This window comes from Myotis brandtii, unplaced genomic scaffold (genome assembly GCF_000412655.1).
Source record: "Myotis brandtii unplaced genomic scaffold, ASM41265v1 scaffold1260, whole genome shotgun sequence".
Taxonomy (NCBI): Eukaryota; Metazoa; Chordata; class Mammalia; order Chiroptera; family Vespertilionidae; genus Myotis; species Myotis brandtii.
In genome coordinates, this window is record NW_005354426.1 from 624752 (window position 1) to 640740 (window position 15989).

At 42.0% G+C, this 15989-nt stretch overlaps 1 protein-coding gene across 1 annotated transcript in view; it reads right to left on the reverse strand.

Annotated features, from left to right (window-relative positions):
• The window catches only part of FAM120A (family with sequence similarity 120A), a 103341-nt gene that overhangs the window by 10067 nt on the left and 77285 nt on the right, over window positions 1–15989 (reverse strand). Inside the window, exons 12-17 of the mRNA XM_014534195.1 lie at window positions 13944–14058; window positions 8696–8905; window positions 6665–6848; window positions 6048–6185; window positions 3844–3985; window positions 3294–3390 (exon numbers count right to left, since the gene is read on the reverse strand). Coding sequence (XP_014389681.1) covers window positions 3294–3390; window positions 3844–3985; window positions 6048–6185; window positions 6665–6848; window positions 8696–8905; window positions 13944–14058 — 886 coding nt within the window. The remainder of the gene's footprint in view (window positions 1–3293; window positions 3391–3843; window positions 3986–6047; window positions 6186–6664; window positions 6849–8695; window positions 8906–13943; window positions 14059–15989) is intronic.

Here is a 15989-nt window from a genome sequence, read left to right on the forward strand (position 1 = left end):
GGGGGCGGGGCTGGTTGTGGGGAGCGGGGGAAGATGGCCCTGATGGCAGGCCAGGCCTAGGGGCCATACCATGCACGAATTTCATGCACCGGGCCTCTAGTAAGGTAAATAACAGTTATGGGACATTCTAAGTTAACCATCCCCTGGGTTCTTAGGAACCAAGATCCTCAGGATGGAAGCATATACAGATATAAACAGCAAAGGTTAAGTAAAATTTCTGAAGCTCTAAATTTGAATCGAAAGAATCAATATAAACTCCTGAGGTTTTCATTGAAAAGAAAAAGGCAGCCACATACATGTATACATGTGTGTACACAGCATACATGATGCACACGCACATATCATCCCTCTGGCTCTATCTACAGGAAAAGCCCAGAAGTCATGACACAACATGGAGAAAGGACATCCAGACAATGAAGAGGCCAAGTTGAAAGCACCTTAGACAGCACTTTGAATTGGAAACCTTGGTATGAATTCATGAGGATTCTATCTTTTTTTTTTTAATATTATTTTAATGTTCTTACTGATTTCAGAGAGAGGAAGGGAGAGGGAGATAGAAACATCAATGATGAGAGAGAATCATTGATTGGCTGCCTCCTTACACCCCCCTACTGGGGATTGAGCCTGCAACCCAGGCATGTGGCCTGACCAGGAATTGAACCGGGACCTCCTGGTTCATGGGTCGACGCTCAACCACTGAGCATACCTGGTGACGCTCAACCACTGAGCATGCCTGGCGAAGATTCTATCTTAGCAATACATACAGTAAAAAGCATTTATGTTTGTGCGCATATTCATGTATGAAGAAATGGAGCTGTGCCTGTGTACACAGAGCACCAGGAACAGTGACCGAACCCCATGGTAGTCAGAGTGCACCAGTGCCTATACTATGGTATTGAAAAGCTGTTTCCCACTAAAGAAACCAAGACACTAAGAGAAGTGGCTATTGCAGGTCCGCTGGACTGGGTGATACCCTACACAGAAAGCTACTGAGGACCTCAGGTCATAGCTAAAGGATGTAGTGACCTAGGATGGGCAAGGTGACTGGAACATCACATGCAGACCTTGCCTTTCCTGTAGGGGCTGTAAAACTCGGGCACCAGAAGCATGTACTTATAAAAATACTCCAATAAATAAATAAAAAGAAATGATGGGTTGAGCACATCTTCGTTCTGCAATCCCTAGTGAATGAATGGTCTAGTTCAGTGGTCGGCAAACTGTGGCTCGCGAGCCACATGCAGCTCTTTGGCCCCTTGAGTGTGGCCACGAAGTTTCAATCGCACTGTACGTGTGCGCCCACACGTGGTATTTTGTGGAAGAGCCACACTCAAGGGGCCGCAGTTTGCCGACCACTGGTCTAGTCATTGAGGCACCAAGAAGGTCCAACACATAAAAATAGACAAGCAGACACGAAAGCACGCATCTGCAGGGATAAACCTGAGAACGAGGCAGCACTCAGACCCAGCTACTGCATATGAGAAAGAGCAAGCAGAGCCGCACGGAGTGTGCGTGTACACTCAGCCGGATCCAGTCTGTCATGGAATGCCTGGGCTGTGCTTCCAAGAGTAAGTGAAGGACAAGAAAGGGAGAGGGACTGAAACAGCAACCAAGGAAAATGAACAAAACTCTACTGTGCCTAGGGACAACACACAAGAGTAAAACCACAGAGAACAGGTCTGGGTCGTGATTATTTTGGGTGGAGGGAGGAGGGAGGCATTGGGATAAGGAGCAAGGGGCTCTCAGTATGGCTGGTGATGCGATTCATCACATAGTGATGGCACATGAGTATTTGCCTTATAACGAATTAAGCTACACATCTGTTTTGTGCAGTTTTTGAGAATTTCTTGGACTGTTAAACTAGAATTCCCTTATGCTGGGTCACAAATTCACCATATGCACTAACTTCTATTAATTAACTGGTAGCCTGCATTTTCTAATGTTTTGTGACTTACCTAAGAAAATTCTCAAGGTATGTTTTATATTAGTGTATAAGCAACGTGTGGACAGCCCCTACTACCAGCTCAGGAAAGGCCCTGTCATCCACTAAGGAGGACAAGAACACCACAAGGGCCATTTTCACAGAAGAGCTCTGGGCTGGAGCCACAGGAAGGCTGTGGCCCCTCTCCTAGACCGGCTGAGAGGCTGAGAGTGCTTTTGGCTCAAAATGCACCTGTGTGAAGGCTGAGGCCGACCGAGCCAAGCCCCACCCCTTGCTAGATGCTGTGCTGCAAAGGGGCTGCCTGCGTCCCACCCTCAGGAGAGACTGGCTCTGTACTTGATTTGTTTGATGTATTTCATTGAAACAAGTGGCCAAGGTGCTAAGATCACCTGGTAAAGACAGTTTTATCTTCTGTTGGCCAATTAAGTTTCTAAATATGGGTTATTAATATATTAGTCACAAGAGTGCACGCCTTTTTTTTTTAATCCTTGAATCCTCACCGGAGGGTATTTTTCCATTGATTTTTAGAGAGTAGAAAGGAGGGGGAAAGACAGAGAGAAACATTGATGTGAGAGAGACACATTGATTAGTTGCCTCCCTCATGTGCCCTGATCAGGACCAGGGATTGAGATTGCAACCGAGGTACATGCCTTTGACCGCAATCGAACCCAGGACCCTTGAGTCCGAGGGACGACATTCTATCCACTGAGCCAAACTGGCCAGGGCAAGTGTGCACTCCTCTTAATGTTTACATGAATGGCATCGGAATAAACTGTACACTGTGATTAAATACCATAATTCAAGAAGTGGGACGACATACTACAGTGTTAAAGCTGACTGGTATCATTCTCAAGAGGAAATTCACCAGGATCCAGATCCTATCATCCAAAGCGGAAGCATGTTCCAGTCTTTCCTGAAGACAAACACGTGACCTGTTTCCTCTTGGGATTATCCTTTAAGTAGCACAGCATCCAGCAAGGGGTGGGATGAGAAGTTAGTCAAGATGGTCCAAGAGAAGGAGAAAAAGAGACCTCCTGTCCCAGCACCAACAGTCAGGATTTCCTTTTTAAATCCTAAATGCTATTTACCTAATAATGTTTCCTAATATAAACACCATTAAGGGCCCTGGATTATTCTCCGTAAATCCCTACAAGCAGCTGTGCACCTGAGTACAAACCTAATGGAAATGATTTGAGGGACTTACAGGGGTGAGCACCACATGCCACCATCAAGTTAGATGTTCCATAGAAGGAGCCCAACAACACCCGGCCCCTCTGGATACCGGCACTAAAACATTAGCCTGGAAGACAGACATTAGGGAGTAACCAGCACCAGCATTATGTCGTGTTATTACCTGAATCGCACCCTGGTTTTTGTAACCTCTGCCATAGTACCTCCCACCTCTTCCAAATGTTCTGATCACTGGGGTGGAAATAACTCCTCTTGGACGCCTGAAGAATAAATAGGACAAAAGCAGAAAGACTTGAATCTGTTACAAACAACACTTAAACCATTTAAAATAATATCAAATGGATTTAAAGGTGTCTAATCTTATGCTATAGGAAGCACTGAGTTTATTAAATCATGGACATGCCAAAGATTGATTCCAAGGAATAAATCTTATTTTTCTTGGTTCATATCCAATGCATGCAATTTGAAAAATAATACGTTTCAAACATACTACTGTTTTAAACATTTATAAATGGCTAATTGAATAATGTATGGATAATCATTTGACAATTTAAATAGTTACATAAAGGTATATATAATGCAATCCTATATAATCACTATGAATATTATAAAGAGTGTATTTAGTGATATAAAAATGTTTCTAGTAAACTGAAAAACAAATAAGAGGCTGTTTTTTAATTTCTATAAATACATGTTCATTGATCAGCACTTACCCTCTTGCTGGTCCTCCAACAGAAACGACCTGTAGGGGGAAAGGCCCACGGCCCCCGCGGCCCCGTCTGCTCCCAGCCCAGTGGCCGACCACGGTGCCAGCTATTTCTAGCTTCCCTCCCTGAGAAGGTATAGGTTGGATTCCTACACAAAAAATAGACAAAAAACAAAAACCCTTTAAAATCCCAGGATTAAGAATGGCAAAGAAAAAAGAAAAACAGGGAAACATTTTCCTTTCAGTTGTGGTTTATGTTTCGCACGAAGCCCTTCCACTTGCTTTGTGAAGGCTTCTTGTGGACTAAGTCACATCGTTTGATCTTAATGGTGTAACTGTTGTTACAAATACACCTGACAGTAAGACAAATGTGTTGGCTACTCAAAGGACCCATGATAACGAAATAGGTTACAAATGAGGAGTGCAAGACCGAACTGCATTCCATCAAGTGCTGCCCTGGCTGCAGATGGCACGGCTTCTATCTGTTATCTTCTTTTTGGATAATTACTTCAAAGTTTACTACTTTAACCAAACATTATGGAAATTAATCAGTAAACAGAGCCTGTTATTTTTTTTATTGGATTGTTAAATTAGAATTCCCTTATGCCGGGTCACAAATTCACTGTATGCACTAACTTCTATTAATTATTGGGTAGCCTGCATATTCTAAGGTTTTCTGACTTACCTAAGAACATTCTTAAATAATTAATTAACTGTTAGCAAAATTTCTGATAAAAACAAAATAAACCAGGACCTCAAGCATCTTATTTTCTGGAAGATGGAATGGACTGTAATAAAACTCTCATCATCTAGGTGTTGGCCATATGATTTAGCAGCCAGGCAGTGCTGTCCAGCAAAATATATGATAAGCCTTACATTTTCTACTAGCCACATTACAAAAATACAAAGAAACATATGAAATCAGTATTAATAATATCTATTTTATCTTAATATATCTAAAATAATATTTCAACATGTAATCAATATAAAAAACCATTAATGAGATAATTTGCTTTGTTTTTTCCATATTAAATCTTTAAAGTACATTTTTCACTTAGAACACAGCTCAAGTGCTTGAGAGCCACATGTGGCCAGTGACTCTACACTGGACAGTGCAGATCTGAGTTCCAGACACAATTTGAAGAAGTTAGGAGGCAGGCTCTTCTTGTCATTTCACCCTAAGGTTCCCCTGACCCCCGTGCTCCCCCGACTGCAGGCGAGCAGGAGATTCCAGTCCAGGGCCAGGAGGAGCAGAAGCCAACTGTGAGCCAGAGCACACCTCAGTGTGTGCTGCATGGCACAGGGACAGGAAGGAAGAAAAGCACCGACAGCCGGGAGGACCCGGGGGGGCAGGAAAAGGGGCATGCAGGCCCAGTGCGGAGGGACAAATGCTCCTGTGGCCACACAGGGGGCTGCACGCATCTGTGAGAGTCTCACTGCTACACCAGAATTCTCTCACAAACCTCTGTAAGCACCCAAGTAATTGAGCTGGAAAACATCCCTGGTTAAAAGAGAGAGGCCTGCCTATCCTCAAAGTTACTTAAAAATGTATGTGAATAACCCTCTAGTGTCGACTGGATGGCCAGGTTTAAATCTGCAGTCTCGAAATGCAAGATTTGTGACAAAGCCCCCAGTCTCAGGCTTCATATTACAGCAAAATCACAAGACATGATTTCAAAACTAAATGTTAAGACTTTTTTCTCCCTTGTAAGCCTAATACAAATAAGAGAAGCAATGGGAATTTAAAACAAACAAACTCATTTACCAGTATATATCTAATATCAGATGTTTCTTTTAAAATGTTTCAAACTGTGTTAAATTTTTATGCCAGGAATTCTACTGTGGCCTTAGAATCTTCTATACATGCATAATCCTCTTTACCGAGATGGGCTGTTGGGGAATAAGGTAGGAAAGACACATCCCTGGGTATTATTGGGCAGCCGGTTCTATCACAAGAGTGATGGTTAGAGGACTGGGTGCACACAAAGTCTGTGTATAGACACATGATAGCCCAGAAGGAAGGCAGGGATGGGCCACAGCAAAGCTGCTGCAGAGACCTGGGGGCAAACAGGAGCTGGGAGAGGAGCAGAAACAAATGCAGGGGGAGGGGCTCGTGGAAAGAATGTGCTGCTAGAGTCAGGACAGAAGAGGAGCCAGAGGAGCAGGGAAGCTGCTGGCGGGCAGAAGCTCTAGAAGGCATGGCATAATTACCGCCCTGCGACTTGCTAGTCCTGCTGCCGTCACTGCCTGAGAAGGCTCCACAGTGTCCTGCTGCCGTCGCCACGCGGAACGCACGGTAGGCGCCTGTTGCTACAGTTTCCCCATAGGGGCCTCCAAAGCCACAGACTCCTGTGGGACCCGGGTGGAGAGAGACGGGAGAAGCTGTGAGGAACCAGGTTCAGGGGAGAGCCCCCGGTGGGTTTTCAGGCAGAGCGACCCCCATTTCCTAGGTCTTGTTCTTACACCATCAACAGCCAACCCTCTTGTCAACACCAGAACACTGACATGTCACTCCCACCGATACTGAAGGAGCCTCCTGCACCCAGGCGCTATCTGGTGGCCCAGTCAGTATCTAGGAGGAGGCCTTAGTAGAGACCTCACAGGAGAAAAAGTCTTTAAAATCTCATCACTGCAACAGCTTTCGTAGCTCCCTTTTTCCCCTTCCCAGAAACTCTTCTGGGATCCACTTGTTCCTTTCATAACTAAGCCTGCCAGTTAATTACAGTGTCTCAACATGGCAAGATATGGCCCACGAAGGCCTGAAAGCTGTGTGTGCCTCTGTCTTCCCACACCAGCACAGTCCTACCTGCAGAGGGGGACCTACTCACCTGCAAAGCCACGCCCTCGGCCCTGAGCTTGGGGGACAGGCCCGAAGTGCCTCGGGTACACAGAGGTGGGGTAGAAAGGCAGCGCCGAGGGCGGTGGGAAGGGGAGCGGGAGGCTCTGCCGGGAGAAGTTCAGCCCTTCCAGGATGCTCTGCCGCATCTTTTCTACCTTGGCAGCTTGCTCAGCCTGCAAGTCAAGCGCAGCATGTGAAAATGTGACTTACAAAGTTCCAGCTGAATTAGAATGGACAGGGAGGAAGTGACATAGAGGCTGCTATACCATGTCTAGTTACTTATCTGTAAACAGTCAGTCTGCTCAGTAGTACTTGTTTGCAGAATGAAAACATGACCGCAAGAGCAAAATTGCAAATAAATAAATAAATAAATAAATAAATAATAAAATACCAAACAGTCAGGCTCAGTAGTACTTGTTTGCAGAATGAAAACATGACCGCAAGAGCAAAATTGCAAATAAATAAATAAATAAATAAATAAAAAATAAAATACCTCTTAATCTCAAAAACAAAAATGAATTTCTACTATCTGAGCAGATCCTCAGGTGAGAACCATTGACTCCAATAGCTATTAATGAAACTGTAAATTTGGGTCTCAAAATCAATGGCTAAGTCAAGACATCTCACCCAGTTTTCCTCTTTCCACCCATGCACTGCAGGGTAGATGATGCCTAGTTCACATCTTTAAAGTTGATTCTCCCCTCTGTAGTATTAGGTCAGGTATTCACTGCATTTCACAGAGAGTCAACTGTGGTACAGAGTGACAGATGCCTCCTCAGAGAAGCCTGGAGCTCTCTCTTCAGGACGGGACCTGATCTGTCTGCAAGACTGCCCGTGGAATGACTGTTGTATCATTTCATGTTCATTACATCATGGAAGACAACATAACCTACACAGATGTGGAATATACAACTTGCGTGTGTCAAATTCCATTGACTTCAGTGCTATAACTCAGCCCAAACAAAGCTCATTCAACGGCCAAAAAATTCAACTGGAGTGTCTTGTGAACAACCAATCTTTAACCAGAATGTGAAAATGTGCTTACTTCATAGTAAACCAGACCTTAGAGATTGCATCTTTTATAGTTTAAGGTTTAAAGGCTTGAACTGAATATGAGCCTCTTTTAGGCAATGGGACCAAATAACCTGATAACCTACTTCACTTTATTTTTAAACCAGAATTAAAAAAAAAAAAAACACCCAGTCAATCCTTACTATTCATGAGCTCCACACATCTGTGAATTCACCTACTTACTAAAATGTACTTGCAATCCCAGATCAATACTGAGCATTCTCATGGTCATTCACAGATGTGCAGAGTAGGGGATACTTTGGGTTTCAAGTTGAGGTTGAAGAAGATGACACTCTGCCTTTTTGTTTCAGCTTTTATACTGTGAACAAATGTCCTGTTCACCATCTACTTAGTGGTGTTTAAAAATTATTATTTACTTTGCTGTTTGACTTGGCCCCAAGCGCAGTGCTGAGTGCTATCGGTGTTCCTAAGTACCAGGCTGTGATATGCCTCATGGAGAAAATACATGTGTTAGATGAGCTTTGTTCATTTCAGGCTGAGTTATAGCGCTGCTGACCCTGAGTTCAATGTGAGTGAATTAACAATATATATTCATTGAGATGTTTTTAAATAGAAACACACATAAACAAGGTTATATGCTTATCAGTTGACAAAGATGTTGTCACTGGAGGATAGAGGAACCTCGCCGTGCATTTCCCATATGAGGCAAGATTCACTATCTGCTAATTCAATGTTTGAGGCAAATTCATAGATCATAATTATGGTGATTAATGAGAGTCTAATGTAAATGTGTATCCAGAGCTCAGCACTGAACTGACATTAACTCACACATGGGCTGGACCCAATCTAAAACAGAATGCTGTCACCCGGGGTCATTATAAATTTGGTATGAAAGACGACTGATTAGACAGTGAGTGGTATTTCCCTCTGTTTGAAGGTGGACAGCTGTTCCTCCCCACCTCCACCAGACTGCGTTCCTGCAACTGACCTGACCATCACAGAGGTCGATGAGTGGGGTCTTTTCCCGGCTTGCTTTAAGGAGTTTGGACTGGAAGAGCTTCCCATCAAAATACATCCAAGGACAGCAGTGTTCCCAGGGCACGGGCTGGCCACATGCGTCGTTTGCAAACAGGGCCATGTCCACGCCACTCATGAAGAGAGCTGACAGCTGAATGCCTCGAGGGTCGAGGTTCTCAATCTTTAAATGGAAAAGAGTGATTTCTATGGAGTAAGAGTACTGCATTACCAAGTTGTCACAATGTCTGACTACAACTCTCACGGTTAACCAGGACACCCCTCAAAAAGACACCCTAAGCAAACCTGTTAATCCACACCATACAGTGACCTACCACTGGCCTGTTTCAACACAAAGACTTTTTATGTTAGTTAACATTTAAATTTAAGAGACTATTTTATAAACATACTGAAACATTTCAATTTGGACATGTGAAGCATTATACAAGTGTAAAATAATACTATGTTTAAGGTTGACACATGATAAAGTAACAGATTATTAATAGTCTCCTTAGCAGTTAAGAAGCCCACAATTCATTTATGAAATCAAACTTTTACACTTCAGATTCTATATACTGGTAGTGAATTAGCAGAAAGATTGTAAAAAGGAACATTCTAACAAGATTATGCATTTTGCAAATAGTTGTATTAAAATATCACTTGGTATAATTTCATTCTAAAACTTGTACTTTGTTTACATTATTTTATATGTTAATGTTTTAGATAGCAACTTATTAATGAGACTGTCAAAATGTTTTAGGAGAAATGGATAGCTTATAAATGAAAGAACACAACAACAAAACACTGTATCTGAACCATGCAGACTATCAGCATCTAGAGGCTGTCTCCCCTTCTTCTCACTGGGTCATTAGCGCTGGGAGCCCTCCTGTGCGCACACAGCTCTCTCTCCTAGCAGCTGCTGTGCAGGGTGAGAAACACTGACAAATACAGTCAACTCTTGATTATCCGCCTGTGAAGGACCTAGTTTGTGGATTATCCGGGACTGAGTTTTAGCTGTCCTGGTTTCTGTCTTCCCACATGGATGGAGTCTCAAGAATGTCATCTTTACGGGTTTCAACCTAAACAATACCTAAATGTGGCAGGTAAACTGGCTTTTCATTAAAGAGAAAAAAGATCATTCCAGTGCCAAATATTGATGAATTTATGAATATTTGCTGTTTTGTGCTATCAGTCCCCATTATTAGTTAACATTATGTTTTCCAACCATTTTTTAATTGAAATATATTTTTTATTATTTTTTTTTTTAAATTTTAAGTCAATGCAGTTCAGAACTTCCTGAACCTGGAGAAGTCTCTCCACTCTGCTGACCCCTGCTTCTCCCATGCAATGCTGGAAAGGGGAACTAAACATGTTCAGTTGAGGACAGGTGGGGTTAGGGTGATGGAATTAGATGCATTTTTATGTTTATGAGCAGAAAGTAGGGAAAGAGAGGGCAGATAGGAAGTGGAAACTCTGAGTCTCAAGGCAGTAACAGGGGGTTTTTCCTCCCTAAAAGCTGACATTGTGGGAATGTGCCAAGGCAGCAACCTGGCCTCCTCTTTTCCTGCTGGCCATGGCCTCTGGGCCAGGTCAAAGCGGAGGGAAAGGCAACAATGTGCTGGTGCTGCTCGAAAGTCTGCTGGCTACAAAAGCTAAGGCAGGTGCCAGCAGCAGCCTTCTGCGGAAGCACGATGCTGCTCCCATGTCTTTGTCACTGGTGGTGTTGGTCACACTGACAACAAACCCTTATTTGACTAATAAAGCTCAAAACCACTCTGGGCAGATGGTTATCTGAGTGTTGAGGCTAAGAAAGATGTGTGGAGCACAGAAGCACCCTAGTTAGAGAGAGTAATCTCCTTGTGAGCTGATGAGAGGAATGGAGAAGCCTACATTATCCACACACATTTCTTATTTTAAATAGCCTCACCATTAGTTGAGAAATTGTGTTTTTCTGGATTTAAAAAATCATTTTCAAGTCACTTAGTTTCAGTAATAACAACTACCAGTAATTTATCAGAGAAAAATTCTTAGAATAAAAGTTGTCTAAATAATGGGAATAAAATCTCAGTTGCTGTGTATATCTTGCCTATGGCAATTTTTAAATTACTTTACATAGCAGTTTATACTTCTGTCCTTAAGTGTTAATTATACAAAGAATACTATCTACTATTTATGGGGAACTTAATAAATTTGTATCAGACACTGCTCTAAGTATTTTTGCATGTATTGCCTCATTTACATCTCAACAATCATATGATGCAGGTGCTGCTCTTAGTACTCCATTTAACAGATGAAGAAACTGAACCACAGGAGCTCAAGGTCACAATACTGGTAATTAACAGCACCAGAATCTGAACTCTTGACCACACACTCCAATCTCAATTTCTTATACTAAAATATTCAACACTATCCAAATTCCTCAACTTGAGAAATGTTGACAACATTTTCTGACTTTATAGGAAATACAGCATGGAATTTAATCTCTGCCCAATTAGGTCAAGAACCAAATTCCAGTAAAGTAACTTTGTCTGATTTCTAATTACTGGGCAGCAGACTCTTACTATGACTGGTCCTATTTACCTACATGTACAATAACTCATACACGCACCACAGACATGCTGCAGCCCATACGCTGTATTTACAGCTCTTCATTCTCTATCTTTATATTTTGCACTTGGCATGTGAAACTGTTAGAAGAATGTAAGACAATTATAGGGATGTCAAGAGCAAGGAGAAACTGGACAAAAACTGAAACTGTGCAAAGGTCCTTCTCCTCACCCTTTACCCGCCCCTCCTCCAAACACAGTACTGACTCTACCTTAGTGATTTCATCCACGCTGGTAACCTAGGAGAAGCACCTAATATACCAAAGAAAAGTGAGGGGGTAATCATGGCCCCAGGGCCTCAATGAGCCACACAGAACACTCAAATGTTTAGGATGCAGGGGGCGGACAGAGCACAGACCAGATGAAACTCTTATAAAGTCATTTTAACTAATAGTTTCAACATATTTCCCGACCCAACCTCCCACCAGAAAAGCCAACCAGAGGCCAAATTGTCAAAATTAGGTCTTTTCTTTCTATTTTCCTGTTTATTCTCAAAGCATATAGATAGAAGTGGAAGAGAAACAGGGTCTGGCAATCCACAAACTGGATACTGGCCCTTAAAACACCACCAAATATCAAGAGTTGACTATATCCTACACAGTGAAATGGCTTTTTATAGGAAAGCACTGTCACTGATTTTGATATATCGAAACAACTTTTAATGATTAAACGAAAAAGAAGTTTTAAAATTTACTTTTCTATCACTGAATTTTAGGACCCTCTCTCAGCTCTACATTGGAATTTTTGTAGCATTTAAATAATAATTATTCCTATCAGTTCTCAATCTGATAGCTGAGGGTATCTTCAATCTTAAAAAACCAATTACCTCTACCCCCAAGGACAGCTATTGTTTTTCCTTCTGGTTCTTTCAAAATCTATGCTACTCATGAACGGAGTGCCAACGTTCAGGCTGCCCTTGGTGAAGGGAACACAGACCTCTAGACCAGAAGAGTCAAAGGGACAGGGGTGGGCCTGAAGTACCTGCATTTTCTAACACAGCTCTAGAAACCTAGCTTTAGATGAAGAATCAGGAGAAAACCATGAAAGCACTAAGACTTCAAAAGAACCAAAATGAAAGCTTAGAGTGTGACCGTCTTTCAAAAGTTATATCCTATGTGTTGATCCAAAAATGAAAAGGATATGGGAGAAAAGATGAACTTTGAGTAAAAGCAACTTGATGGTGAATAAGGCTTGGTGGGCATACCTGATACCTGGCGGTCTGATTTTCAGAACTGGGATGTCAATACTGATGTAATAATCTAAATAAGAGAAACAGGAAGTAGAGGTAGAGGGATGGCACCACACTCTAGTAAAAGTATTTACAACACCCCTGAGCAGTCTGGTGATGAAGATGGTGGTGGGGGCACCACACTCTAGGACACAGGAGGTAGAGCCTGTGCTTAGTACCAGCCTCTCAGGGGACACCCGGCCAAATATTCTAGAACAAAAACTTAAATTCAAAACCATTAGAAATAATTTCTGTCTAACAAACAGAAAAGCTTAATCTATAAAGTAAAGAATACAATTTGAGGTAGATTCTCCTAAGTTTGTTATCTTATTTAGCTTGTTTCAAAGTCATCAGAAGCCTAAGGTGACCACAATGACATGGGATCCCCACAGTCAAGGGTCACTCAACACCAAATTACTGAATTTAACTCAATAATTTAGGGAAACCAGAAATTTATTGAGCCCCAACTGTAGAACACTAAAAATCTATAAAGTGAGCCTAAAACTCCTCTGTAGGGAAAGAACGCCTTCATAAAGAATGGCTCAAAGATCTAAAAGTGAAGGCGATTTCATAAAAAGAGATTACTTGATTACAAATCAAATTTTGTCAAACAAACAAACAAACAAACAAATAACCAACAGCAAAGAAAAAAACAAAACCCTATGCATTAAAAAGAAAAGGTAGATTCACTAATTTAGCTAACTCTGAAAAGTCTTGAACTTTCTAAAATTTAATGTAGAAATTAGAAAGCAAGTATAGCCATGCGAACACAGCAACTAATAAAAGTGCACTAAAAAGATAAGCACACTGAAAAATCAGGTGACAACGTGGAGAAAACTAATATTATTAAAACAAAGAATAAAAGGAATTACTAGAAGGGAAAATTAAAAGGAATATGATGTTAAATGCTGACTAAAAGGGCACAGGAATGATGATATAACGTTGTTCTTCAAGTGTTTTTTTAAAAGGGATTTACAATACTAGGAGGACGAAGACTATGGTTTTTGTTTTGTTTTGTTTTTAGAGAAAACGAATGTTGTAATTAGGAACAACAGAACGAAATAAGAAAAAGATCCTGGCCAGATGTTAGGAAATTCTTAGGACCAAGCCCTCCCTCCCAGGGTTTGGGATCCCCACCTGAAATAAAAGGCAAGTTCATTTCATGATATGAAAACAAGAATAAAACACCCGTTGGTATACAAGGGAAAAAATCGGACAAAAGTAGACGTGACCATTTCAATAGCTGGGAAGGAAATTCCCTTTGCCCTGAAGGCTCTCGAGTTCTCTTTCTGAGCATTACTGGTTTGATGTACTCAGCTGCCAGGTGAGGTGAGCTGTCCCTTGACTCCAGAGCAAGGCTCCAGGATGAGGAAGGAAGTGTCAGTTACCTTGAGCTCCTGCAGCTGATCAGGCTCGTAGAGTTTGGGGGACAATGCCTGAGCCAGGAAGGCATCCAGCTCCTGACGACGCAGTATCCGTGCTCCAGGCCACTGCACCATATACCTGCAGGGTGGACAGACAGAGAGGGCCCGCAATTAGGATGCAGCGGTCCCCAGTCACATGCATGACCTGGTGTTCGGGTGACATAAGCAAAGGAGGCTTCTACAGCTTTCTTACCCAGCTTTCCTATTTTCAGTGATGATGCCATTTACAAAACCCAATCATCACCTAGCCAATCAGCATTCTAGAGTAATTGAAAATGACACTAAATTTATACATACTGCAAACTAGCTTGTTGGTAATTTTTGATATACTTCACTTTTGTGAAGTATTTAAATCCTGAAAACACATAATATGTACCAAATTTATATTATGATTTATCTATTTAATTCAAGGATACCTAGGAGGCAAACCTAGGTCCAAATAAGACAGATGAATCCCTTGATGAAGTGTCTCATGAACCATCTGCACAAGGGGATCCAGCAGTGGCCGGTGAATGGACAGGGACGAAGTGGAAAGGAAGACCAGGACGAGAATTAAAACTACAGTCTTCAGAATGCACGCCTACAGTCCCCGAGCACAGATTTACTGGGGGCTACCCTGATGTGAGCAGCTGACGGGAAAGCAATTTCTAAATCGATAACTTCCATTTGCCTAAGAACCACCAGGTGTCCACATTCCCTTTTTTCCAACCAATCCTCTTCCCCTTATTCACCTTGCAGTGCAGATGCCCGTTTGTGGTGAGAGCCTGAGGGGCCAACCACTAAGAACTTGGTCATAAGTCCTGCTCAAGTCCAACAGTTTCTAATTCTCTGCATCCAGCAAACTTAAAGGATGACCTAATCAAGTTGCCAGCTGATCACTAAAAATAACTTCTGGTGATAGATCCCTATGTCATCTCTGCATGACATGCCTCACAAAGCTCTTTTTAGTCCCATCTGCTGGGAAAATTTTCTTGGGCTTAACATCTAAGTCAACAAAAACGAGAATCACAATTGATGCAAAGCCCCATCTCTTTTTTATAACAATTAATATTCACCACAGGACCATGAACTAATGGGAGAAGGAAGAGGTTCCATCCAGTTCATTAAGAGAAATATTTTCAATAAAAATCCCAACACTGCTCACTAGGTGCCAGGCATTGGTCTAATCATTTATATGCATTGGCTCCTCACATGGTCACAGAAACTCAGAGGAACCATGACTGTCCCATCTGAGAGATGGAGAAACAGAAGCACAGAGCTTAGATACTTCATGGTAAAATTGCATAGCCTTAGTAGGAAGTAAATGAACTTCAAAGTAAAAGACAGTAGATGTTAAATCTCTGTGGTATTTATATCTGATCAGATACATTTTAAAAATATATATATATATTTTATTGATTTTTTTACAGAGAGGAAGGGAGAGGGATAGAAAGTTAGAAACATTGATGAGAGAGAAACATCAATCAGCTGCCTCCTGCAAACTCCCCACCGGGGATATGCACACAACCAAGGCACATGCCCCTGACCGGAATCGAACCTGGGACCCTTGAGTCCGCAGGCCTACGCTCTATCCGCTGAGCCAAACCGGTTAGGGCGATAATACATTTTTTAATAAAGTTTGATAATGAAAACTTTCAGGTATGGATGCAAGAATAGGCAATATGGTCAGTGGAACAGAAGAGAGCCCTAAGCAGAACCTGGATGTGATGGTGGTGGCAGGTCAGATCAGCGGGAAGGGCTGGCGAGGTCAGGACAACTGGCTTTCCCAATAGAAAAGTAAGTAAACAAAAGACCCCCATACAACACAAAGAATAAATTTAGGAGGCATTAGCATTAATGTGTGTGTGTGTATATATACATATATATATATGTATTTTTTTTAAACTTTAAAAGTCTTAGAACAAAATACAAGTATCTTCATGACCTCAAAACAGGGAAAGATTGTTTAAAGAAGACAAAACTGCGCCGTAGCCGGTTTGGCTCAGTGGATAGAGCGTCGGCCTGCGGACT